This window comes from Lagenorhynchus albirostris, chromosome 3, assembly GCF_949774975.1.
Source record: "Lagenorhynchus albirostris chromosome 3, mLagAlb1.1, whole genome shotgun sequence".
In the NCBI taxonomy this organism is placed as follows: Eukaryota; Metazoa; Chordata; class Mammalia; order Artiodactyla; family Delphinidae; genus Lagenorhynchus; species Lagenorhynchus albirostris.
Window position 1 is genome coordinate 124,103,711 of NC_083097.1, and position 25,734 is coordinate 124,129,444.

Consider the following 25,734-nt stretch of genomic DNA (forward strand, 5'->3'; position numbering starts at 1 on the left):
CACTGCGCCACCAGGGAAGCCCCAAATGGATGAATCTTACAAGAAGAGAAATATCACAAAACTTTTGGACAATTATACATCCTAAATGTTTTATTTTTTTATCCTTAATTCCTCTTTTCCAATATCTTTGATAAAGAGTATCTAAAGTTTATAGAGAACCATATCTAAACTGTCTTATTTTCTTTATTCAGAAACTCTGCAGTGAGTATCAGGATCATGCAATGAATGGAATCCCTTTCTGTACCAAAGAAAATTACCCTATTCGTGGCCCAGATGGGAAAATGCATGGCAACTTGTGTTCCATGTGTCAAGACTTCTAGTGAGTACAGAGTTTTAAAATGTCGAAGAGAAAAGGGAACCTACAGTAATCTAATAGAACTAGCTTGTTTCATAGATGGGCAAACTGGGAAGGGAGTTCAGGAAATTACATGGAGAATGTAAGTAATAGAGCTGGGAATAAGTACCTAGAGCATTTATGCCAAGATGTCTGTTAGCCCCGACACTCATTCTCTTAGCACTGGAACATCCTGACTTATGCAAATATCAAATTCTCCCTACTGCTGAAGCTTCATATTGTGAACCCGTTGTACAAGTTTATAGGCATCTCATCTTCCAGAGAGGCAAAGACCCAAAGTTAACACTTACTGCAGAAACTGATTATTGAAGTTGCCCATGAAACAACCATGAACTCTTATTAAATTACAGTAAATGTTACTTCATATAATGTGACATTTCTCAGTAAGTTATAACTGAGTTTGGTTTCAAAATTTGGGACTGTACTCAGTTTATCTGATTGAGTTCAGATTAAGTAGTTGACTACATTTACAATCTTTGGTCTTTTGTAATTTGATTGACAACCAGGTATGGTTGAAATACCATCAGTTAACTGTACATACCATGCAATTCCATTGTACAAAGCAAATTTGGCTCATTTGGTTTATCAATGTATGGAAATTATTATTTTTCCACCCATCCTACATTTTCTTACAGATAACACAGCCATGAGTAAGCAATACAGGTAAACTGAATTAATAAAGCTACGGCATACACGACGTGGTAGACAGAACATAGACTTGAGAGGAGAAATTTGGGTTAGTTGTTGTCATATCCTGAGATTATAAGCAAAGCCCTCACCACCTCACCTTGTCTCTGTGAAACAAGGGGACCAGTCAATGTGCTTTATTAAGGCCACTTTCAGGCTCCAGGTGTAATGTCACCGCAGTACTAGTTCTTTTTTGTTTTTTTTTTTGCGGTACGCGGGCCTCTCACTGTTGGGGCCTCTTACTGTTGTGGCCTCTCCCATTGCGGAGCACAGGCTCCGGACGCGCAGGCTCAGCGGCCATGGCTCACGGGCCTAGCCACTCTGTGGCATGTGGGATCTTCCCAGACCGGGGCACGAACCTGCGTCCCCTGCATCAGCAGGCGGACCCCCAACCACTGCGCCACCAGGGAAGCCCACGGTACTAGTTTTGATATCTCCTTGATGAACGCTGATGATGTTCCTTTTCTGACCACAGCCAAAAAAGGTAATTTACAGAAAGCAAGTCTCCCAAATCCACAAGTAACGCTATCTTTATTTCAGTGTTATGCAGAAACTATGAAGAAGTTCTGGTATCTTATACTGGAGGCTGTTTTGTTGCTTCTCATTAGTATGTAGTGATAAAGGGGCAAAGTTGCTCCTTCTTCAGGAGGGAGGACAGATTAGCAATGCAGAAATGTGGAGAAACCATTGACTGTGTTTGGTCCTATGGATCTGTCCTGTTTTTGTTTTGTTTTGTTTTTTCTAATTCAGCCAAGCAAAAGCTGAAGAAAAGAAAAAGGCTGAAGCAAAAGCAAGAAGTAAAAGAGAACCTGGAAGAGTAGACTCATATGCAGTGAGTAGACTGTAATTTGAACACACTTCAAAGAGCCTAAAGGCTGGAATATTGCCCTGCAAAAATCCCCAGAAAACCTTAATCTTTCAATCTGGAGATGACATTGAGATGAATGATATGGGAGTGGATCAATTCTTGCTGCTTCAGAGACTAACTCTGTACAGTAAAAAGAACTTATTTGCAGTCTGAAAAAAAATGATTTCTAGTTCTAGTTTCATCATTTACAGACTATGCTAGCTTTTGCTTACCACTTTCCTGAGACACTTAGTGTATATTTTCTACATGTGAATTTTTGAAATTTCACATCTGAGTTGGGTTCAGAATACATTGTACACACACAGAAAACATAGTTTTTACCTTTGAAATATTACAATATTCATTTTCATGGCTTTATATAAGTTACCGTTAACTTCTTCTTTAGATGATGAAAGTCTCCTAATCTTCCCTCTAAGTTCTATTCTTTTTCTTATCCAACCATCCTCCCTAACACAGCTGGAGTAGTTTCAAAATATTAACTAGATCATAATACTGCTCTTCTTAAAATGCACAAATAACTCATTATCAACTAAAGGATGCATTTCAGTCTCCTTAACTCTCTTATTTGGCTCCTTACCGTCATTCAGAAATTCATGTTCTGCTATAGGCCATGTAGTTTCTGACATGTGCTTCTCAGCTTATTTTAGCAATCTAAAATGTGTATTTCTGAATCCATTTCTTAACCAGGAAAATCCTATTTACTCTTCAAAGTCTCACTCAAAGTATCCTAGTTCCCTGACATCTTCCCTGATTTCCACAATCAGATTTCATGGTCCCAACCTCTGAGTTCTCAGATTTTCTTGTACCTGTATGTTTGCACTTATTTTATTCTATTTAGATTATAGTGGAGTTTACTTATCTACCTCTTTTATTATACATCCTATTATATCTTATTTGTTTCCATCTCTTAGCAAATCACGAGGGTTTTTTTTGTTCAATTGAATTTTATATTTGAGAGAAAACACAACTAAAATCCTGGGCTCAAAGATTAGTTTCTACCAATGTAGATGCTTCAAACTTCTGCTCTGAATGGGAATAAAACGTGTGTCCAAATTACCTTCTCTATCTTGGCAAAAGCCGTGCAGACCATACCTCAAGTTTATGACAAATGGAATACTCCCCTGCACCAAAGAGATTAACCCCACCAAGGGCCCAGATGGGAAAATGTATAACAGCCCCTGCTCCATGTGTGCGACTATGCTGTGAGTAGAGCTGCTGCTGGGAAAATGAGGGAGGGTTTTGTCCTTTCTGCTTCATTTCTCTTTTTTGGAGCTTTATTCTATTTTGTTTCTTAAATTGTGTTTGTTTCTTATCAATGGCATTTTTTTGTGACACATTTTTGCACAATGTCATAATTGTCAAAGAATGATTCCTGCATATCAATCACTGGTTGAGTTCCCGTGAAAGTGTAAATGACATGAAACAAGGATCATACCCTTGCAGAGTGGGATATGAAATCATCTGAAAACACGACACATCACTAGCAAACATATCAATATGCCAAACAGTACATCAGTTCATACGTGGTTCATAATATATATAACTGTAATAACTGAATGATATTTGAGTATTTTAGATCACTTTCAATCTGGAGATTCTATGATTCTTACTCATCTCTTTTTAAATCACTCTTTTTTAGCCAAGCAGAAAAAAAAGAAAAGAAAAACAGGGAAGATGAATCAAAAAATAAAAGGCAATCTGAGAATACATCTTCCTTTGAGGTGAGGGGAACTTCTTCAACAAGTCAGAGGCATATGGACCTGGGATCCATAGATGGCGTTCAGGGAACCCATCAATTCCCTTAAACTGTATGAAACATTGATACAGTTTGTGGTTTGTGTATTTGTTTATATGTGTGCATGTACACATGTGCATATGTGACTATTTCTAGGTTGAGGGTCTGTAACTTTTATCATTTAAAAATATTCACGTCTTCAAAGTTAAGAACTATTCTAAAATTTGCTAAGTGCTGACCGCCATTTAAGAAAAATGTATAAACTTGAGCAGTTTTTGCAATCTGATCCAACCCGTGTTCAACACCTCAAACTTCCCTCCTTGATTTCACAGGAGTTGTGCAGGGAATACCGCAAATCCATGAAGAATGGACATCTTCTTTGCACTAGAGAGAACGACCCCATCCAGGGCCCAGATGGGAAGGAGCACGTCAACCTCTGCTTCATGTGTGAGGCTCTCTTGTGAGTAGAGCTTGGGGCTTCTGAGGCAGTGGGGACAGGGAACTGCTAAGGGCAGTTTTCCAACAATTATGAATAATGCGTTTTCCTCTTCAGTGTAAAACTTCAGTGTAGTTTTCCTCTTCTTTTTTTTTAAATTTTTTTATTTTTTGCGGTACGCAGGCCTGTCACTGTTGTGGCCTCTCCCGTTGCAGAGCACAGGCTCTGGACGCGCAGGCTCAGCGGCCATGGCTCACGGGCCCAGCCGCTCCGCGGCAAGTGGGGTCTTCCCGGACTGGGGCACGAACCCGTGTCCCCTGCATCGGCAGGCGGACTCTCAACCACTGCGCCACCAGGGAAGCCCAGTTTTCCTCTTCTTGTGTGTCACATTTAAATGAACTAAAAAACAAACAAACACACAAAAAACTCCAAAACCAAGTGGAGAGCTTTCAGATGATAACTACTGTGATATAAAAAATGCAGAATAATTTCAGGACATTTCAGAAAGAACTCCGAATCCTTTTTTCAGAGAAGAGAATACTCTATGACAACCATACTAATTGCTTTTAGTTTTCTGAAGGATTATCAGCTGAAAGAGGAAATGCATGAGATTACATGTAATATATTGATATCATTATGGTGCATGGCAAATTTTAGGAATTTTTGTTTTGTGTTGGTTCATGATTTTTATTTCTACTCGTTCTGTGTGACCTCAAGGAACAGAATTAAAATTGATGAGAGATATAGGGAGACAGATTTGGGCACAACATGAAGATGAACTCTGCAATAGTTAGAGAAAGGCTGCTTCAGGAATGATGATTTTGTTGTATAGGAGTTGAATACCTCATTTACAGGGGACTAAAGTATGACTTTAGAATAGACAACATGGTATGTCCTCTCAAACCAGAGTCTGCTGTATTCCTTAAGTCTTTGTCCCAAGGGATACTCTATTTTCTAGATGCCCAGAATCTCTGAAAGGATTCAGTCATTCCGTCTTCCCTAGCGGAGAGCAATACAACCCAGCAGATTTGTCCCATAGTGTAAGTGAGCCATGGAAGCATTAAAAAATCTGTTAGATGGAAGTCATGACGATGACCATATAATTATCATAACCAACATTTATTGGCATATAATCGGCATATACTTGGGTTTTGCTACCCAATCTCATTTAATCTTCACAACAACCGTATGAAATGGGTTCTGTATTATCCCAAGTTATAGATGGAAAAAAATTAAGGCCCAGAGAAGATGAGAATGATGGAAATTTCGGCCCAGGAAAAATGAAGAAAATGATAAGATTTCTCAGTGTAGGGTGTAGACAGGGTATAATTATTTAGCAAAGCCATTATCAACTTCTGGTAGTAACATCTGCCTGTTACGCTCATCTCAGTCTTTTTCTTTACCTTAATCTTTCATAGATAAGGAAGTAAGTCTGCCACCTAGTGGTCATCTCTGCTGTTTCCTCTGACAAGTTTCCATTATGAAAAGAAAATGCTTCTTAAATTTTATAGTCAACTTAGACTCACAGTAAAGTTTGGATCAGTATCCATATAAAGAAGTATAAGAAACCCCACAATTTTGGAGTTATTTTAGTTTGTTCCATCAATATAAAAATTCCTTATCCAATTAAAATTTTATTGCCTCATATTTTATGGATATGTTAGCAAAGGCTATTGCCTTTCTTAAGAACCATACTTCCCTCCACAGTCATTTCTTAAACACTTTAATATCATATACAAATAGTGTTTTCAACTTTTAAAAAAGTTTTAAGTTGATCAATGAGCAGTTTTTACGTTGACTGTAACGTATGAAAACGTTTTAGCAAATTATTTTTGTCTCTACAACATGATTGAATTATCTGCATTATAGATCTAATTATGCTGCATACTGAGTATATTAAACTTAATTTCTAACACTGTTACTCATCCAAAATGGTTAATAGCTATTACTCTCATTTCATTTTCATCATGTGCCTGTTATTTTGTTGTTTTTATTTATTTATTTTATTTATATAAATAAAAGTTATTTATTCATTTTTGGCTGTGTTGGGTCCTCACTGCTGCACACGGGCTTTCTCAAGTTGTGGTGAGCAGGGGGCCACTCTTCCTTGCGGTGCACGGGCTTCTCATTGCGGTGGTCTCTCTTGTTGCAGAACACGGGCTCTAGGAGCACGGGCTTCAGTAGTTGTGGCACGTGGGCTGAGTAGTTGTGGCTTGGGGGCTCTAGGGTGCAGGCTCAGTAGTTATGGCACACGGACTTTTAGTTGCTCTGCGGTATGTGGGATCTTTCCAGACCAGGGCTCGAACCCGTGTCCCCTGCATTGGCAGGCGGATTCCTAACCACTGCGCCATCAGGGAAGACCAATATGCCTGTTTTTGGAGTGTTCACTTTCAATAATGCTTACAATGCTGATGATGACAATCACTTTTATCAATCACTTTATTATGTACCGGATACTAATTCTAACTGCTTTACATGTATCAACTTATTTAATGCTCACAACAGTCCTATGAGAGAAGTATTCTTATGACCTCTTCTATCCCTCCACTCCATTTCCCCATTTAAAGATGAGGAAAACACAGAGAGGTTAAGACACTTTTTGTGTTCCTTATTCTATTTGGCTGCAGAGTCTTTCTTCTTAACGTTCTTCTTAATCACCATGCTATACTGCCTCCCAGAAGCTAAATATCACCACTTTATAAAGAGTTCTGCACCTTTTGAAGATGTAAAAGAATCAGCAAATAAGAAAGTCCTATTCCAGGATATTTGCTGGGAAGCTAAATAGGTTTACTCATTAATTAAGGGGTTTTCCCTTGAACACCATTCTCTTGAGGTGTGGTAAATCATTCTAATTATTACCCAATAAAATTACACCTACTATGAGTGGATCTTTGGAGTTGCTTGAGAATAATCATAGCAATGAATGATCAACCTGTGAATGTTAAGAATCTATACTACTGTATTAAGATTCTTCTCTCTTTTTTCCTGTTTCTTACAGTCAACAAGAAGAAAGAGCAAGAGCAAAGGCTAAAAGAGAAACTGCAAAGGTAATCTTCTCACAAATTCTTATATTATACCCTGACATTTTTTCTCTGCAATAACATTCTAGATATCTCATTAGCATAAATGTTTTCCTGTTTTTGGGGGGACAGAGAAAGATAAATATCATATGATATCGCTTACATGTGGAATCTTAAAAAATGGTACAAATGAACCTATGAAACAGAAATAGAGTCACAGATGTAGAAAACAATCTTATGGTTACCAAAGGGGAAATGGCGGTGGATAAATTGGGAGACTGGAATTGACATATACATAGTACTATATGTAAAACAGATAACTAATAAGAACCTACTATATAGCACAGGGAACTCTACTCAATACTCTGTAATGACCTATATGGGAATAGAATCAAAAAAGAGTGGATATAGGTATATGTATAACTGATTCACTTTGCTGTATAGCAGAAACTAACAAACATTGTAAGTCAACTATACTCCAATAAAAATTAATTTAAAAAATGAATAAATATAACCTTTAACCTGGAAAAAAAAGTCTTAAGTACAAGTTTCCTGAGTATCAATTTTATTTCATGATAATTCAAACTTTAAGGTTTAGTTCATAAAAAATGGAGTTTAACTTATTTGGCTTTTCTTAAGATTTCTGTTGTCAGGCACAGGTTATTACTATCAATTTTTACAATTTACTAATTTCAGGTTACATAATTCCTACCTCTTAGCTATTTTAAAGAGAGCACAACATCCCTATCATTCACATTAGTTCAATTTACAAAACAAAGAGCACACATATTTTCATATTTGATCTTTGTCAGCACCCAGCTATGGAGGAATACTAGTATTTTCACTTTCAATTATGACTATTAATTAAATCCTTTGACTTTCTAATTATTTTTAATCTACTTCACATTTCTATAATTTTACAATTTTATAAGTAGCAGAGCAAAGTCTGTCTTTACATAGATGTAGGATTACTCTCACATAGCCTTACACAAGGTTTACCTTTATTTATTGTTTCCTAACAACAGCTTCAAAAGTATAAGCCTAATAATTTGGGGGGGAAAGTTGACAGTTTAAAATGTTGCCTTTAAACTGATTCATTTTCTCAGTAACTTTGTTACCTGGAACCATCTTTTTATTAGTAATTCAGAATTGAAAATTTGTTTTATCCATAATGTTTGATCAGTTTCTAAATCCTATTAGATTTTTCAAATGTTCTTAACACATTCCTCCTCCTCTCCACTCCCATTGTTACTCTTCTGTTTCAAATATGCATCCCCCATCCCTGGACTTTATCAAGTAACTCCCAGAAAGGTGTCAGTTTCTCCAGGCATCATACTTTCATATTTGTTCTCTCCCCCATATCTTTGTTTCAGATATGTCTTTCTTTCTTTTCTTTTAATAGATCCTTATTGGAGTATAATTGCTTCACAATACTGTGTTAGTTTCTGTTGTACAACAAAGTGAATCAGCCATATGCATACATATGTCCCCGTATTCCCTCCCTCTTGAACCTCCCTCCCATCCTCCCTATCCCACCCCTATAGGTTATCACAAAGCACTGAGCTGATCTCCCTGTGCTATGCGGCTGCTTCACACTAGCTATTTTACATTTGGTAGTGTATATATTGTCAATGCTACTTTCACTTCGCACCAGCTTCCCCCTTCCACCCTGTGTCCTCAAGTCCATTCTCTATGTCTACATCTTTATTCCTGCCCTGCAACGAAGTTCATCAGTACCATTTTTTTTTTTAGATTCCATATATATGCATTAGCATCAGTATTTGTTTTTCTCTTTCTAACTTACTTCACTTGTATGACAGACTCTAGGTCCCTCCACCTCACTACAAATAACTCAATTTCGTTTATTTTTATGGCTGAGTAATATTCCATTGTATATATGTGCCACATCTTCTTTATCCATTCATCTGTCAATGGACACTTAAGTTGCTTCCATGTCCTGGTTATTGTAAATAGTGCTGCAATGAGCATTGTGGTAAATGTCTCTTTTTGAATTGTGGTTTTCTCAGGGTATATGCCCAATAGTGGGATTGCTGGGTCGTATGATAGTTCTATTTTTAGTTTTTTAAAGAAACTCCATACTGTTCTCCATAGTGGTTGTATTAATTTACATTCCCACCGGCAGTGCACAAGTGTTCCCTTTTCACCACACCCTTTCCAGCATTTACTGTTTCTAGATTTTTTGATAATGGCCATTCTGACTGGCCTGAGGTGATACCTCATTGTAGTTTTGATTTGCATTTCTCTAATAATTACTGATGTTGAGCATCTTTTCAGGTGCCTCTTGGCCGTCTGCATGTCTTCCTTGGTGAAATGTCTATGTCTTCCACCCAGTTTTTAACTGAATTGTTTGTTTTTTTGATATTGAGCTCCATGAGCTCTTTGTATATTTTGGAGATTAACCCTTTGTCTGTTGTTTCATTTGCAAATACTTTCTCCCATTCTGAGGGTTGTCTTTTTGTCTTGTTTATGGTTTCCTTTGCTCTGCAAATGCTTTTAAGTTTAATTAAGTCCCGTTTGTTTATTTTTGTTTTTATTTCCAATACTCTAGGAGGTTGGTCAAAAAAGATCTTGCTATGGTTTATGTTATAGAGTGTTTTTTCTATGTTTTCCTCTAACAGTTTTATAGTGTCTGGTCTTACATTTAAGTCTTTAATCCATTTGGAGTTTATTTTTGTGTAGAGTTAGGTAGTGTTCTAATTTCATTCTTTTACATGTAGCTGTCCAGTTTTCCCAGCACCACTTATTGAAGAGGCTGTCTTTCCTCCATTGTATGTTCTTGCCTCCACTGTTGTAAATTAGGTGCCCATATGTGTGTGGGTTTATCTCTGGGCATTTTATCCTGTACCACTGATCTATATTTCTATTTTTGTGCCAGTACCATACTGTCTTTATTACTGTAGCTTTGTGGTATAATTTGAAGCCAGGGAGCCCGATTCCTCCAACTCTGCTTTTCTTAAGATTGCTTTGGCTATTCGGGTTCTTTTGTGTTTCCATACAAATTGTAAAATTTTTTGTTCTAATTCTGTGAAAAATGCCACTGGTAGTTTGATAGCAATTGCACTGAATCTGTAGATTGCTTTGGGTAGTATAGTCATTTTCACAATATTGATTCTTCCAATCCAAGAACATGGTATATTTCTCCATCTGTTTTTGTCATCTTTGATATTTTTCATTAGTGTTTTATAGTTTTCTGAGTACAAGTCTTTTGCCTCCTTAGTCAGGTTTATTACTAGATAAGTTTATTCCTTTTGTTGCAATGGTAAATGGGAGTGTTTCCTTAATTTCTCTTTCTGATTTTTCATTGTTGGTGTATAGAAATGCAAGAGATTTCTGTGCATTAATTTTGTATCCTGCAACCTTATCAAATTCATTGCTTAGTTCTAATAGTTTTCTGGTGGCATTTTTAGGATTCTCTATGTATAGTATCATGTCATCTGCAAACAATGACAGTTTTATTTGTATTCCTTGTATCAGTTTTTGTATTCCTTGTATCAGTTTTATTTGTATTCCTTTTAGTTCTTTTTTTCCCTCTGATTGCCATGGCTAGGACTTCCAAAACTATGTTGAATAAGAGTGGCAAGAGTGGACATCCTTGTCTTGTTGCTGATCTTAGTGGAAATGTTTTCAGTTTTTCACCATTGAGTATGATGCTTGCTGTGGCTTTGTCATATATGGCCTTTATTATGTTGAGATAGGTTCCCTCTATGCCCATTTTCTGGAGAGTTTTTATCATAAATGGGTGTTGAACTTTGTCAAAAGCTTTTTCTGCACCTATTGAGATGATCATATGGTTTTTATTCCTTAATTTGTTAATGTGCTGTACCACACTGATTGATTTGCATATACTGAAGAATCCTTACATCCCTGGGATAAATCCCACTGGATCATGGTGTATGATACTTTTAATGTGCTGTTGGATTCTGTTTGCTAGTATTTTGTTGAGGACTTTTGCATCTATGTTCCTCAGTGATATTGGTCTATAGTTTTCTTTTTTTGTGATATCTTTTTCTGGTTTTGGTATCAGGGTGATGGTGGCTTCATAGAATGAATTTGGGAGTTTCTCCCCCTGCAATTTTTTGGAAGAGTTTGAGAAGGATGGGTGTTAGCTCTTCTCTAAATGTTTGATAGAATACACCTGTGAAGCCATCAGGTCCTGGACTTTTGTTTGTTGGAAGATTTTTAATTACGATTTCAATTTCATTACTGTTTATATTGATAGGTCTGTTCATATTTTCTAATTCTTCCTGGTTCAGTCTTGAAAATTGTACCTTTCCAAGAATTTATCCATTTCTTCGTGGTTGTCCATTTTATTGTCATATAGTTGTTTGTAGTAGTCTCTTATAATCCTTTGTATTTCTGCAGTGTCATTTGTGATTTCTCCTTTTTCATTTCTAATTTTACTGATTTGCATCCTCTCCCTTTTTTGCTTGATGAGTCTAGCTAAGGGTTTACCAATTTTGTTATCTTCTCAAAGAACCAGCTTTTAGTTTTATTGATCTTTCCTATTGTTTTCTTCATTTCTATTTCATTTATTTCTGCTCTGATCTTTATGATTTCTTTTCTTCTACTGACTTTGGGTTGTCTTTGTTCTTCTTTCTCTAGTTGTTTTTTTTTTTTTTCCGCACGGTACGCGGGCCTCTCACTGTTGTGGCCTCTCCCCTTGCGAAGCACAGGCTCCAGACGCGCAGGCTCAGCGGCCATGGCTCACGGGCCCAGCCACTCCGCAGCATGCGAGATCTTCCTGGACCGGGGCACAAACCCGTGTCCCCTGCATCAGCAGGCAGACCCTCAACCACTGCACCACCAGGGAAGCCCTCTCTAGTTGTTTTAAGTGTAGGTTTAGATTGTTTACTTAAGATTTTTCTTGTTTCTTGAGGTGAGATTGAATGCTATAAACTTCCCTCTTAGAACTGCTTTTCCTGCATCCCATAGGTTTTGCGTTGTCGTGTTTTCCTTGTCATTTGTTTCTGTGTATTTTTTAATTTCTTTGATTTCTTCAGTGATCTCTTGGTTATTTAGTAGCACACTGTTTAGCCTCCATGTATTTGTGGTTTTTACAGTTTTTTTCCTTTAATTGACTTCCAGTCTCATAGCGTTATAGTCAGAAAAGATGCTTGATAAGATTTCAATTTTCTTAAATTTTCTGAGGCTTGATTTGTGACCTAAGATGTGATCTATCCTGGAGAATGTTGTATGTGCACTTGAAAAGAAAGTGTACTCTGCCACTTTCGGGTGGAATGTTCTATAAATATCAATTAAATCTATCTAGTCTATTGTGTCATTTAAAGTTTGTGCTTTCCTATTTATTTTCTGTTTGGATGATCTGTCCATTGGTGTAAGTGGGGTGTTAAAGTCCCCTACTATTATCATGTCACTGTCGATTTCTCTTTTCATGGTTGTTAGCATTTGCCTTATGTATTAAGGTGCTCCTATATTGGGTGCATAAACATTTGTAACTGTTATATCTTCTTCTTGGATTGATCCTTTGATCGTTATGTAGTGTCCCTCCTTATCTCTTGGAACAGTCTTCATTTTAAAGTCTATTTTATCTGGTACAAGTATTGCTACTCCAGCTTTCTTTTGATTTCCATTTGCATGGAATATCTTTTTCCATCCCTTCACTTTCAGTCTGTATGTGTCCCTAGGTCTGAAGTGGTGTCTTCTAGGCAGCATATATATGGGTCTTGTTTTTGTAAACATTCAGCTAGTCTGTGTCTTTTGGTTGGGGCATTTAATCCATTTACATTCAAGGTTATTATCAATATGTATGTTCCTATTACCATATTCTTAATTGTTTTGGGTTTGTTTTTGTGGGTCTTTTCCTTCTCTTGTGTTTCCCACCTAGAGAAGTTTCTGTAGCATTTGTTGTAAAGCTGGTTTGGTGGTGCTGAATTCTCTTAGCTTTTGCTTGTCTGAAAAGCTTTTGATTTCTCCATCAAATCTGAATGAGATCCTTGCTGGGTAGAGTAATCTTGGTTGTAGGTTTTTCTCTTTCATCACTTTAAGTATATCCGGCCACTCCCTTCTGGCTTGCAGAGTTTATGCTGAAAAATCAGCTGATAACCTTCTGGGGATTCCTTTGTATGTTATATTTTGGTTTTCCTTTGCTGTTTTTAATATTTTTTCTTTGAATTTAGTTTCTGTTAGTTTGATTAATATGTGCCTTGGTGTGTTTTTCCTAGGGTTTATCCTGTATGTATACTCTCAGTTTTTCCAGGAAGCTTCCCCTTCCAGGCCTGTTGAATCTCCTCACCTTGATCTTTCCTAGCTTTTATAGACTGTGATGTGCAACACATCATAAACATATATATTTTATATTGCTCTCCACCAATTTTATCAGCCTTCTTCTGCACCAATATTTAAGCACCCTCAAAAGAATGCTGATGGTAAATATTTACAGATCCACTATAGTGACATCACAATTCTGAGTCTATGATAGAAGCCTTTTATTTTTTTATTTTTTTAAATTTATTTATTTATTTATTTTGGGCTGCATTGGGTCTTCGTTGCTGCACACGGGCTTTCTCTAGTTGCAGTTGGGGGGGGCTACTCTTCATTGTGGTTCGCAGGCTTCTCACTGCAGTGGCTTCTCTTGTTGCAGAGCACGAGCTCTAGGTGTGCAGGCTTCAGTAGTCGTGGCAGGCGGGCTCAGTAGTTGTGGCACACGAGCTTAGTTGCTCCATGGTATGTGGCATCTTCCCAGTCCAGGGCTCGAACCTGTGTCCCCTGCATTGGCAGGTGGATTCTTAACCACTGCACCACCAGGGAAGCCCCGATAGAAGACTTTTAAATGCTTACTGACTTACTGCTACATGTAATCACTTTTCTTTTTACTTCTTACTCTGCATTACTTGTCTTCATAATAGACAAAAGTGTAGGGAGGATAGGAAGCCACTCTGAGAAAATATTTTCTTCATTTTCCAGGAACTCTGCAATGAATGTCTCTGCTTTTTCTAGCTTCTAGAGGGCGTTCATGTTCCTTGGCTCCTGGACTGTTTCCATCATCTTCAAGGCCAACAACATTACATCTCTAATTGTTCTTCTGTAGTCATATCTCCCTCTCACTCTCTCCCGTCTTACTCTTCCAGTTTTAAGGACTGACCCTTTTGATTTCATTGGGCATACTAGGATAATCCAGGATAATATCCCTATCTCTAGGTCCTTAACTTAAACACATCTGCAAAGTCCCCCCTGCCCTGCAATATATTCACAGGTCCTGGATATCAGGACTTGGACAAATTTGGGGGCAGGAGCTATTATTCTGCCAACCACAAATTGCTTTACGAAAGGGACAATAAATCATTCTTTTTTGTATCTCTCACAGTGCCTAGCCCAGAATAATATTCGGGTAAATTGAAGGTTTTATAATTAGATAAGTGACAGCAATCTCATATTCCAAACAATGTGTGACCTAGGCCTCTGAACAGCATCTGGCTAATACTAACCTTCTGCATCGTCTTCTTGATGCATCCATTATGTTTGGGACATTATATCATAGTTTTCAGAGGGGTAATGTGGAGGAAGCTTTCAATATTTAGTTACCTGATTCTATTTTTTTTTGTGTGTGTGGTACACGGGCCTCTCACTGCTGTGGCCTCTCCCGTTGTGGAGCACAGGCTCCGGATGTGCAGACTCAGCGGCCATGGCTCATGGGCCCAGCCACTGCGCAGCATGTGGGATCTTCCCGGACTGGGGCACGAACCCATGTCCCCTGCATCGGCAGGTGGACTCCCAACCACTGCCCCACCAGGGAAGCCCTAGTTACCTGATTCTTAAACCCTCCCTCACTTGGCAGGAGCTGTGCCGTGAATACCGTAACTATGTGAGGAACGGACGTCTTCCCTGCACCACAGAGAATGACCCCATCGAGGGCCCAGATGGGAAAATCCACGGCAACACCTGCTTCATGTGTGCAGCCTTCTTGTGAGTAGACCTGCAGTCACTGCTCCTGCTGAGTGTCGGAGAAGACAGGCCTGTGGTGGGCAAGAGAGATGATATTGAAGGTTTTTTCTAGGAGGCAGATGGCTATCTTTGCACTGAGTTTGGGGATTTACTCTTACAAAGCCATATACTCGGTGCATTTCTTTGTAGTGTTCTCAGTGTTCTGAAAGGTACCTGAATTGCCATTAAGGGAGGACCATGTGCTAAGAGGAAACTCCTCCAGAGTTAATGGCATATAAGGATTGGAATTTTTGTTCTCTGCGTACATACTGTCATGAATAATCCAAAGATGTAATCACTGGGTGCTAGCAAATTAAAAATTTGCTAATATTTAGTCATTTTTTAAGTATCCTAGTTGCTTTCTGAGGAGAAGGCCGATACCTTTGTTTTCCAAAATAAACAGAGTAGTGAAAATTTATTTACTGTCTGGCCATGGCATATGTGTCTTACTCTTTAAGCAATACTAAAAACAAGAAGAACAATATGGAGAGGTGTACATTTACCTTTCTACTCCCAAGCTAAGTTGGTATAGGTGTACAAGTAATGGAATATATCTATCAAGAGAGATTCCCCTTTAGGATAATATGTATTGGGTACTAGGAATGATTGTTCCCCCTGCCTTTCTCTTATAGCCAGCAAGAAGCAAAAGAAAAAGAAGCTGAATCCAAAAGACCTAAGAGAGGAGCTGAAAAGGTAGTTATCTTGGAAGCTTCATACCACAATGCGGTTTGCAGTTTCTCTTTAAAAATAACTCATGTGGGGAGGGTGGGAGGGAGGGAGACGCAACAGGGAAGACATATGGGAACATATGTTTATGTATGACTGATTCACTTTGTTATAAAACAGAAACTAACACACCATTGTAAAGCAATTATACCCCAATAAAGATGTAAAAAAAAAAAAAACAAAAAAACAAAAAAAACTCATGGAATCACTGAAGGCCTATGTGAGAGAACTCAAGGTTTAGTTAGTCCAGTGGTTGATAAAATTTTCTTAAAGGGCCAGACAGTAGATATTTTAGGTTGTGACCATTCAGTCTCTGTCACAACTACTCAACTCTGCTATTGTAGCTCTAGAACAGCCATGGATGATATGCAGATAAATGGGCATGGCTGTGTTCCAATGAAACTTTACTTACACAAAAAAGGTGGTAGGCCAGATTTTGCTCATGGGCCATAGTTTGCAAACCTCTGATTTACTCCATGCCCTATTTTTAAATGAAGATTTAAAATCCAGAAGGAGGAAGAACTTGCTTACAAAGGTAGTGAGACTATTGGTATCAGAATCTTCATACTGTTTCAAAGTTCTCACAGCTGCAAAACAGAAACAATTCAAACTTAGACTTCCTGACACCAAATCTAGCATTATTCCTAACACACTATGTAGCTTTGGATGAGCACATTTGGTCAAACCAGGTGTGTTCCTTGCTTTAACTTTAATTATCTCTGGTGTCAGCAGTTGGCAGAAAAATAGAAGAGCAACTTTCCCCAATAATATTTTCTTGGTTTCAAAATGAATGACTCCAGGTAGATTTTTCCAGGTTTGTGGATATTTCCTTGCCCCCATCAAAAAACTATTGATATTAAAAATAATCTATAATGAAGTATCACTTGGAATTCTGTATGATTGGTTTGTTTACAGTTATTTTCCCCACAATTGAGAGCCTGAATTTAAAAATAATATGAGCTCATATGCTTCCCTTTTCAACATCAATAAGAAAATATTCTTCAGTATCAGACGATTTCTGATTTCACATTAGCTACTATCCATAAACTATCCTCTCATATCATATTTCTTTTGCTAAATATGACCAGTTAGGGAATCAGGCAGTGAACCTTGAAGGAAAGCTAGGAAAAATCTCACTCTTGTCCTGAGTTTTGACTTGAACTAAAAGATACAGAAAAAAACACAAGTTCAGTCTTACTTGCCACCAGTAATTAGTTATATGATCTTAAGTGATTTGCTTATTCTATCTCAATTCCTCATAACTCTGAAGCTAAAATTTATTGAGTACTTCCTAGATGTCAGTCATTGTAGATATAGTAGATATACATTATTTCACATTATTCTCATAACAATTCAGCACATATATTGAATACTTAATAGATATTGGCCATTATTATTTTAACTGTGTGAAACAGGTACTATCATTATTTCCATTTTATAGAAGAGGTAACTGAGGCACAGAGAGGCAAGACCCCCTCATCCAAGGTCTCTTGGTGACAGAATGGAATTCTAACTAATGATATTATATAGCTGTCAACATATTGGGCTTGTCTGGACATACCTGGAATATTATGTTGAAAGGGAAGAATTAAGAATGCAAAATGGTGCAAATGACTGAAACAGATTGGAACAGAAAGACTGAAGTATCTGGGGATGCTTTGCTCTTGGAAAAGCACATAGGGAGCTATGGAGAAGGACAAGAAAGCTTTCTCCAAATATATGAAGGACTTTCTGCGTGCAGGAAGGAAAATATACTCAATTTTTCTGAGGGAAGTAAAATATGTTGACTTTGCTTACTGGTTTGAAAGAACGTATTCATCCCATGCAGTGACATCTTAGAAAAATAAAACTCTAAGGATAAGGATCCTATAGGATTGATTAGAGATATTTTCCAAGATCCTCCCAAAGTAGCACTATGGCTAATCTGTGGGAATGATTTAAGAAATTTTGGAATGAACTATCTGGAGGGTAACGAACTCATCACTGCAGGTATTCCAGTGCAAATTAGACCACTTTTTGGCAGGCATGACATAAAGGGGATTGAGACGTAGTACAGATGGTTGCACCAGGTGAACTTCAAAGTTCTACCTAAACCTTAATTCTTTAAACTTCTATGCCATGTGCAGTGTTTTTATTGCATTATAATATAATAGAGAGGGACAATAAAATCTTGACTAAGGACTGTGACCAGTCTGCAGAGAACCCAGGTTATTAAGAGGTTCTTGCTTGTGTGTGACTGCAGGTTCAGTCTGGATTTGGAGGCTATATCTCAAGGACAAAGAAACAGAAACCTCTTTTTAAGTCCTGTGTGCTTACTAGGATTTGAACAAAACAGTTGCCAGAAAGAAACATTCATAGGTCATTTTCTTTTTTTTTTTTTTTTTTCCCAGGAAGCACTTAGTAGGGACCCAACAAAGTAATTTCCAAGAAAATACCCAAGCTCTTACCTTTTCTCCTCCTTTTAGGATACATGCAGTGAATTTCGGCGCCTTCTGAAAAATGGAAGTCTTTTCTGCACTCGAGAAAATGATCCTGTGCGTGGCCCAGATGGCAAGACCCATGGCAACAAGTGCGCCATGTGCAAAGAAGTCCTGTGAGTGCACAGATGAAGCCCATGCTGTGGGTGGCAGAGCCGGGAAGATAATATAGATTGTGTTTGTCCTTTCCTTACATGTAAAAATGACAAATGATGATCTCTAAAGCATTTTGGGGTGAATCTCTCTTTACAGAGGCTAAGATTCACAATTCTAGAAATAGGCAATAGGTGACTAAGTTATTACACTACATTCTCCATTAGTTCTGGGGTAGCACCTTACAATGATCACACCATCTTTCTTGGTAAAATCTTAAGCCCTTTGCTGTCAGGTGGATCCCTTTTCTGGATTATTTTGTAATCCCCATCGGGAAGAACATACACAGATTTTACTATCAATCTAACGCCTCTACCTGCATTTTTGGAAAAAAAACAATCACACTTCTAGGAAACTAAAAATAGCTTTACACAAAGTTTGGAAGTACACCTAAAATATTTGTCATTAACAGTCATTTGCTGAACATGTACAATGTATAATGTGTATAACGGTTGGTTATACAAAGTTGAATGAAACAGTATTACCAAAAATCATATAGTTCAGTAAGGTTTAGACATGGGCATAAATTAATATAACACAAAGGAGGAATTGCTAAGTGAAAAATGATATATACAGTGTGTTATGGTAGTTTAGGAAAGGGAGCGTTAATAGAAAGTTTTATGGAAGAATAGAACTAGATCTGGTAATTTGGATCATATGTGAACAGTATGGGAAGGAATGAGAGGAAGAAGGAACAGTGTAAGTAAAATCTAAAATTAAAGAAACTGTACTGTATGTACATAAAGAGAGCAAGTCATTTTAGTTTAGTTAGAGCTTACCCACTTCACCAACTGTGAATGCCAGATCATGGATTTTGAAGTCAATTCTATATACAGTGGCAAGCTGCTAAAATTTTTCAGCTAGGAGAGTAAGTGGCGTAAATATGGTTCCTTTTGGAAGATTCATATGTCAGCAGTAAAAAGGAGAAAAGAGGAAGGGACTAAAATTCAGAATACCGCTGGCGGTAGTAGGGGATTACAATAATCCAGTGAGAGGTAACTAGAGCAAGGGAGCTAGAATAGAAGGTGAGTGGGTCAACATGGGAGACACTGAAAGTGAAACCAACGTCCTGTGGCAACAGCTATGCGAGCTGAAGGAGAGGGAGCGGTTAGGGATGGCTCCAATGTTTTGTTCTTTGTGAAAGAGAATCCAGGAGGAAGAACACATTTGGCAGAGAAGATAATTATTTTGGGACCTTTTGAACATGAGGTATTTGAGAGAAATCCAGCTGGAGGTTCACATGAGCATTTACAAAATGCTAATTAATTGCTCACCTAGTCTTGCTTGAGGTTATGTAAACGCTGGTTTTCTTCTACTGCAATGAGAGCTCTTCCAGGCAAAAGGATGTGACATAATTCATCTTTCTATTGATATTTTCAAAGAAGAGGACCTGCAATGTAATAGGTGTTCAATAAATGCCGGTGAATTCCATACAAATCTAATCTGGTCATATGATGAGAAACTCACAGAAATGCATTCCACTCTCTGTAATCTATTATTCCCTACCTCCCACTTTCCAATTTCCAGCCAGAAAGAAGATGAAGCAAGAAAGAGAAAAGAAAAGGAGAGAAAAGAAAAGGAAGATCAGAGAAAAGCTGTACGGAGTGGTTGCAAACGTGGCAGAAGAGGGAAAGCTCAGGTGAGAGCAGCCTCTAACTTCCATAACCAGAGTGGGCTCAACTCAATGGCACTGGGACCCCGGCAGACCCTATGGTCAAAGGCTATGAATGTGTGTAGTGCTGAGTTGGAAAGCATCCTTGGAAGGACAGGGGATTTTCCCCTTAAGACTGTAGAGTAATATCTGAGCAATTTTTAGTTTCTCTAGGGCTCACTTTGACTTCTTTAAACTTGGAAATAATTAACATGAATACCAGACCCCAGTCTCTTGACTCCTCTTTATATCATCTAGCTTTCAGGCCAATAAATGATCCTAGGAGAGTAAGTGGTATAAATGTGGAGATGTTCCACATCAGCATCACATGCTCTTCATTTCCTTTCATTATTCTCTCTTTCCCTGAATGGAGCCACTTTTTGGAAGTATATTTTCTATTGTTCCTAGGCAGAATAATATGGTGAAAGAGCACAGGTTTTCGAGTCAGATAGTTTGAGGTATCATCCTACCCATGCCACTTGGACTTGCAAAGCACTGAATAAATCACTTCATCTCACTCAACTCTAGTTTTTCTTACTTAGCACTACTCTTATAGGGATACAATAAAATAATTTAGGCAAGTGTTTAGCACATTTCCTGAGACTTTTTTTTTAAGTGTCAGCATGACAGTGTTGCATGTAAGCTCACTCCTCGTGCATGTGAACACAACTGCCTGAGATCACAGCCACCTTATTTCTATTCTTATGACCTGGGGATATCAAGACCATCTCTTTGCCTCCAGATCTGACACAGGCCCAATATCTGCCTTTGATAAATTTTGGCTTTTCTGTTTTTCCATATTTTCTCCTGTAGGAACCTGAGTTCTCACTCTCAAATGATAGACTTGTTAAGACCCTTTTTCTATCTTCATAATTTGCTCAAGCCTGTCTTCCTTGGCATTTTGCATGATTCTGTGCTTTCTCCCAGCACTTCTTTCTCCCTTCTATCTACATTAGAGGTCAGCAAAATTTTTTTTTTCTGTAAAAGGCCAGATAGCAAATATTTTAGGCATTACGGGTCACACGGTCTCTGTCGCAACTATTCAACTCTGTTGAATAGCCACTGTTGTGGGAAAGCAGCCATAAATAATATTTAAATGAATGAGGGTGCGCTTCAAGTTTTATATATGAAACTTCTTATGTAAGAACAGACAGCAGGACAGATTAGTCCTGTAGGCTATAGTCTGCTTACCCTTGATTTGTGCGATTAAATCCCAACCAGCTTTATCATTTCCCTTTATAGAACCTTAAAAGCAACATTACCCATGACAACAGATGTCTTAGAATATGGATGATTCCAGCCCCTCCTCTTCTGTAGACAGCAATCCTAGATGTTACATGCCTTATAAGAGAACATAGACAAGAACTTCTTACTCAAATTATTTAACAAACTTAATAACAATACAACAGACCAAGTCATCCAAGAGGCCTGCTCTCTTCTTCCCTTTCAGGACCAATGTGCTGAGTATCGGAAACAAATGAAAAATGGACCACTCAGCTGTACTCGGGAGATTGATCCTGTACGCAATGAAAATGGCAAATCATACAACAATAAGTGTGCCATGTGTAAAGAGAAACTGTAAGTAATTCTCTCAACCTGCATGTTTAAAAGATAGCCACCTGTTCCTCCTGAATTAATGGTTATTTCTCATTTGCCTATAGCTCCTTTCGTGAACACTACCCTTTTTGTTAATTCTCAAATATTATCTCTTTCTCTTGCATCCCCTAAGGAACAGTGAGCCCTAGTAAGGGCAGCTAATCAGTGGCTGATTCCTACTCTATTTTCTATCATAATTCTGTGAACTGTGTCATCATGGTAGATAATTGCTCTTTAGAACACATCATGGCTAAATCCTAAGGATGGTTTGCAATGGTCATTGGAATAGTTAACCAACATAGTTTAAGAGGGTGGCTTCATGTCGTATGTATGGGACACATTTATTGCACAATCCAGGGTTTGTTCCTTCTATTTATTTTCTTTTGGTGAATGGTACTGATTGGAGTGGTTAATGATCCAGCTCAGCCACTCTTGATTTGTGTTACTGCAGCAAGTAACATAACCACTATTGGTCCCATCTGTATACTGAGGTAGTTTTCTAGGTAACCTTGAGGGGTACTTATAGTTCTAAAATTTGATGCATATATCACAGTGTTATTAATTATGGTATTTAATTGATATGCATTTAATGAGCACTTAATGCTTCTCCACACACATTTTTTTTCTCCTTGAAAAAAAATCACAATCTTGTGATTGTGGTACTACAGGCCATGTGATAAAATCTAGTTATTCCAAGTGCTGCATTTTACAGATGAGAAAAACTGAATTTTTTTTCTTTAAGTACAAGGTCTCATGGGGGAGTGACTTCAGAGCTGAAACTAGAATCCAGTTCTTCTGAATACCAGCCTAGTATTTATTCCATGTCATAATATTCTTTAATAGAAGCAGGGTGGCAGAATGGGGCAGTGCTAGGGTATTAGCATCATATGGTTATTTCAGCTCCATGTTCTTGGACAGGTTATTTCACGTCCCTAGGCTTTAATCTGCTCATATTTATAGTGGGGGTGGGGCAGCCATAATCATAGTAGCCACATGATGTTTCTTTTGAAAGTTAAATGAGAAAAACTATGTAAAACTCTTAGCACAGTGCCTAGCACAAAGGAGGTGCACAAAAAATGTGAATGGTCACTATTAGCACTGTCATTAGTGTTCAGCAAATAACAGGTGTCGCCATTAATAGCAATAAAAGAATGACTATTATGATCTCTTATGCTACCCTATGTTGCCCCTTTGCACACCTCATACTTCGTAGGTATGATGTACATAATTGAGATAGCTCTTCACATATGACTATTTCTTTCTGCATCACATATTAATAGTGGGTAATTTTGTGAAGGAACAAATGATGAATCTCAGATGCAAACAATTATTAAGATAAAACTTTGCTGATACAATCCATGTCATCTATGTTATAAGATACTTAACTGGGGCTTCCCTGGTGGCGCAGTGGTTGAGAGTCCGCCTGCCGATGCAGGGGACACGGGTTTGTGCCCCGGTCCGGGAAGATCCCACATGCCGCGGAGCGGCTGGGCCCGTGAGCCATGGCCGCTGAGCCTGCGCATCCGGAACCTGTGCTCCGCAACGGGAGAGGCCACAACAGTGAGAGGCCTGCATACCACAAAAAACAAAACAAAAAGATACTTACCTGGTACTCCAGGTAACAAAATATTTAACAACATAACAAAGTATTTAACAACATAAATCAAATAATTTTACAATCTTTGGAACCCATGCATCTGACAATAAATGGTTTTTGATGGCCTACTATATAATAGGCACTCTTCACGGACAGGTGCTCTTCAAGTGAACAAGACAAAATTCCTGCCATATGGAACTATAATATAGGAAAGACAGATTATAAACAAATAAGTAAAAAGCTACATAACAAGACCAGGTGTTGATAAGTAAAGCAGAGTAAGGCAACAGAAAGGGATTGGAGGTGCTACTTTATGGTGTTTGGGGAAAGCCTGACAGTAAGGGAGACCTGAAAAAGGGAGTGAAATGAGCCAGCTGGCCATCTGAAGGAAGAAAGTTTCAGGCAGAGCAGGAGCCACTGCAAGTTTCTGTATATATATATGAAATTCACAAGCTCAGGAAAGAGAGAGGAGGTCATTGTGTCTCAAGATTACTGCGTGGAAAATTGCAGAAATTAATTTGGAAAGATCACGTAAGGCTTTTTTGGGCCAAGAGAAGGACATTGGATTTTATTCTATGTGTGATCAGAAGCCACTGGAGATTTCTGAGCAGAGCTGTGATTGTAGATTGAATTCCACCAGACTGAATCATTACAGGTGGTCTCTTTTTCCTAGTATTTGAGTAAGATGTCATGACTTTATTATATTTGTTTGAATCCTCAGGATACATTTACTACCACTTCCCTATTTCTTATATATGAAAAGGGAGCTCCGTAAAATACACACACACACACACACACACATATTCATGTTATATACATTCATACACGTTTCTTTTAAGCATAAAGCCAAAAGAAACTTTTTTTTTTACATCTTTATTGGAGTATAATTGCTTTACAATGGTGTGTTAGTTTCTGCTTTATAACAAAGTGAATCAGTTATACATATACATATGTTCCCATATCTCTTCCCTCTTGCATCTCCCTCCTTCCCACCCTCCCTATCCCACCCCTCTAGGTGGTCACAAAGCACCGAGCTGATCTCCCTGTGCTATGCGGCTGCTTCCCACTAGCTATCTATTTTACGTTTGGTACACAGACCTACTAGAGAATGGACTTGAGGATACGGGGAGGGGGAAGGGTAAGCTGTGACAAAGTGAGAGAGTGGCATGGACATATATACACTACCAAATGAAACTTTGAAGGAGAAATACGTGTACTAGAGTTCTGCAGTATTTGGATCTTGGGTCAACTGCATCAGAATCACCTGGCTTGCTTGTTAAAAATCAGGTTACTGAATCCCAATGTAGATCTTGTCAGTAAAATTGTTGGGATTGACGGTGAATCTGATTTTAAAAATCTCGTAGCTGATTCTTAATGTACATGAAAACTTAGGAACCACTGGCATAAATATTTTATCAGAAAGGTGAAAGGTTAAAAAAAAAAACCCAAAAAACCATGATCCTAAGGTACTTCCTATATCACTTGTCTTCTTTCTATCTTGGGCTCCAATGATATTATAATGAATTGAAATAGTACTATAATAGATTGACCTACAAATTGAGGAATAAGAATGGTGAATTGGTAAAGAATTAAAACCACAGCTTATGATAAAAAGGTGAAAGAACTGAGGAAGGCAGACTTGGAGACCTGAAACTTGCCTTTAGATATCTAAAGGATTAATATCAGGAAGAGGTAATGGATTCAGCAGGCTTGTTCTGTGTTTTCCTGAGAATGTGAAGTAAAACTAAAGGATGAAAGCTATAGGGAGATGAATTTGGATACAAATAAAGGAGACTCTGAGATTAATTTGACTTGATCTGCCTAGAATATCTACCCTGTAATGAGGGAGCTTCTTAATAACCAAAGTCACTGTCCATCTGTGAGAGGTGCAGAGAGGTTCTCTGTGAAGGAGGTGGTTTAGTATACATAAACTCTAAGGCCCCTTCCAAATCTGAGTATGTGTCTGCAAGATGACTACTGACTCTTTTTTCTTTTCCAGGCAAAAAGAAGCAGAGGAAAACAAAAAGAATTCTCGGAACAGATCAAATGGGAATGAATCAGCATTAGGAAAGGTGAATCATTAACTAGGTTTTGGCAAGAATGGTCTTTCTGTAAGTCATTACTTAACTATCAAAAACGTGGAAAGAGGTTGTCAATGTTACCAGTCAGGATATTGCCCTTAGAACATCAGAAGTCATCATTAATGGGAATATCTATCCCTGATAACTTTTTCAGTGTAGAAATTTAACACCAGATGGAAATCTTTCGGTCTAACACTTTATAAAACAGTTTTATAAATAGTAGTTTAAGTATCTCAATAGCCTGGTCAACTAAGTTTTTTTTCAACCTCATTTTATAGATGGGGAAAATGAGGTTCGGCTGCTGTAACAGATTACTACCAACAGTGGTAAAGCAACCCAAATTCATCATCATACATTTCTGGAGTTCAGAAGTCCTAAATGGGTCTCACT

At 38.0% G+C, this 25,734-nt stretch overlaps 1 protein-coding gene and 1 long non-coding RNA gene across 2 annotated transcripts in view; one reads left to right on the plus strand and one right to left on the minus strand.

Annotated features, from left to right (window-relative positions):
* Positions 1–25,734, plus strand: part of SPINK5 (serine peptidase inhibitor Kazal type 5) — a 69,797-nt gene that overhangs the window by 28,535 nt on the left and 15,528 nt on the right. The window contains exons 9-20 of the mRNA XM_060143921.1: positions 185–319; positions 1,793–1,874; positions 2,988–3,112; positions 3,550–3,631; positions 3,978–4,105; positions 7,080–7,128; positions 14,918–15,045; positions 15,696–15,756; positions 18,255–18,382; positions 19,947–20,058; positions 21,521–21,648; positions 25,263–25,335. Of these exons, the coding sequence (XP_059999904.1) occupies positions 185–319; positions 1,793–1,874; positions 2,988–3,112; positions 3,550–3,631; positions 3,978–4,105; positions 7,080–7,128; positions 14,918–15,045; positions 15,696–15,756; positions 18,255–18,382; positions 19,947–20,058; positions 21,521–21,648; positions 25,263–25,335 (1,231 nt within the window). The remainder of the gene's footprint in view (positions 1–184; positions 320–1,792; positions 1,875–2,987; positions 3,113–3,549; positions 3,632–3,977; positions 4,106–7,079; positions 7,129–14,917; positions 15,046–15,695; positions 15,757–18,254; positions 18,383–19,946; positions 20,059–21,520; positions 21,649–25,262; positions 25,336–25,734) is intronic.
* LOC132517190 (uncharacterized) lies at positions 14,776–21,686 on the minus strand. Its single transcript, XR_009539620.1, has 3 exons — positions 21,333–21,686; positions 19,694–19,809; positions 14,776–15,095 (listed from the first exon to the last, which is right to left on the minus strand). It is a non-coding gene; the product is annotated as an uncharacterized LOC132517190 (long non-coding RNA).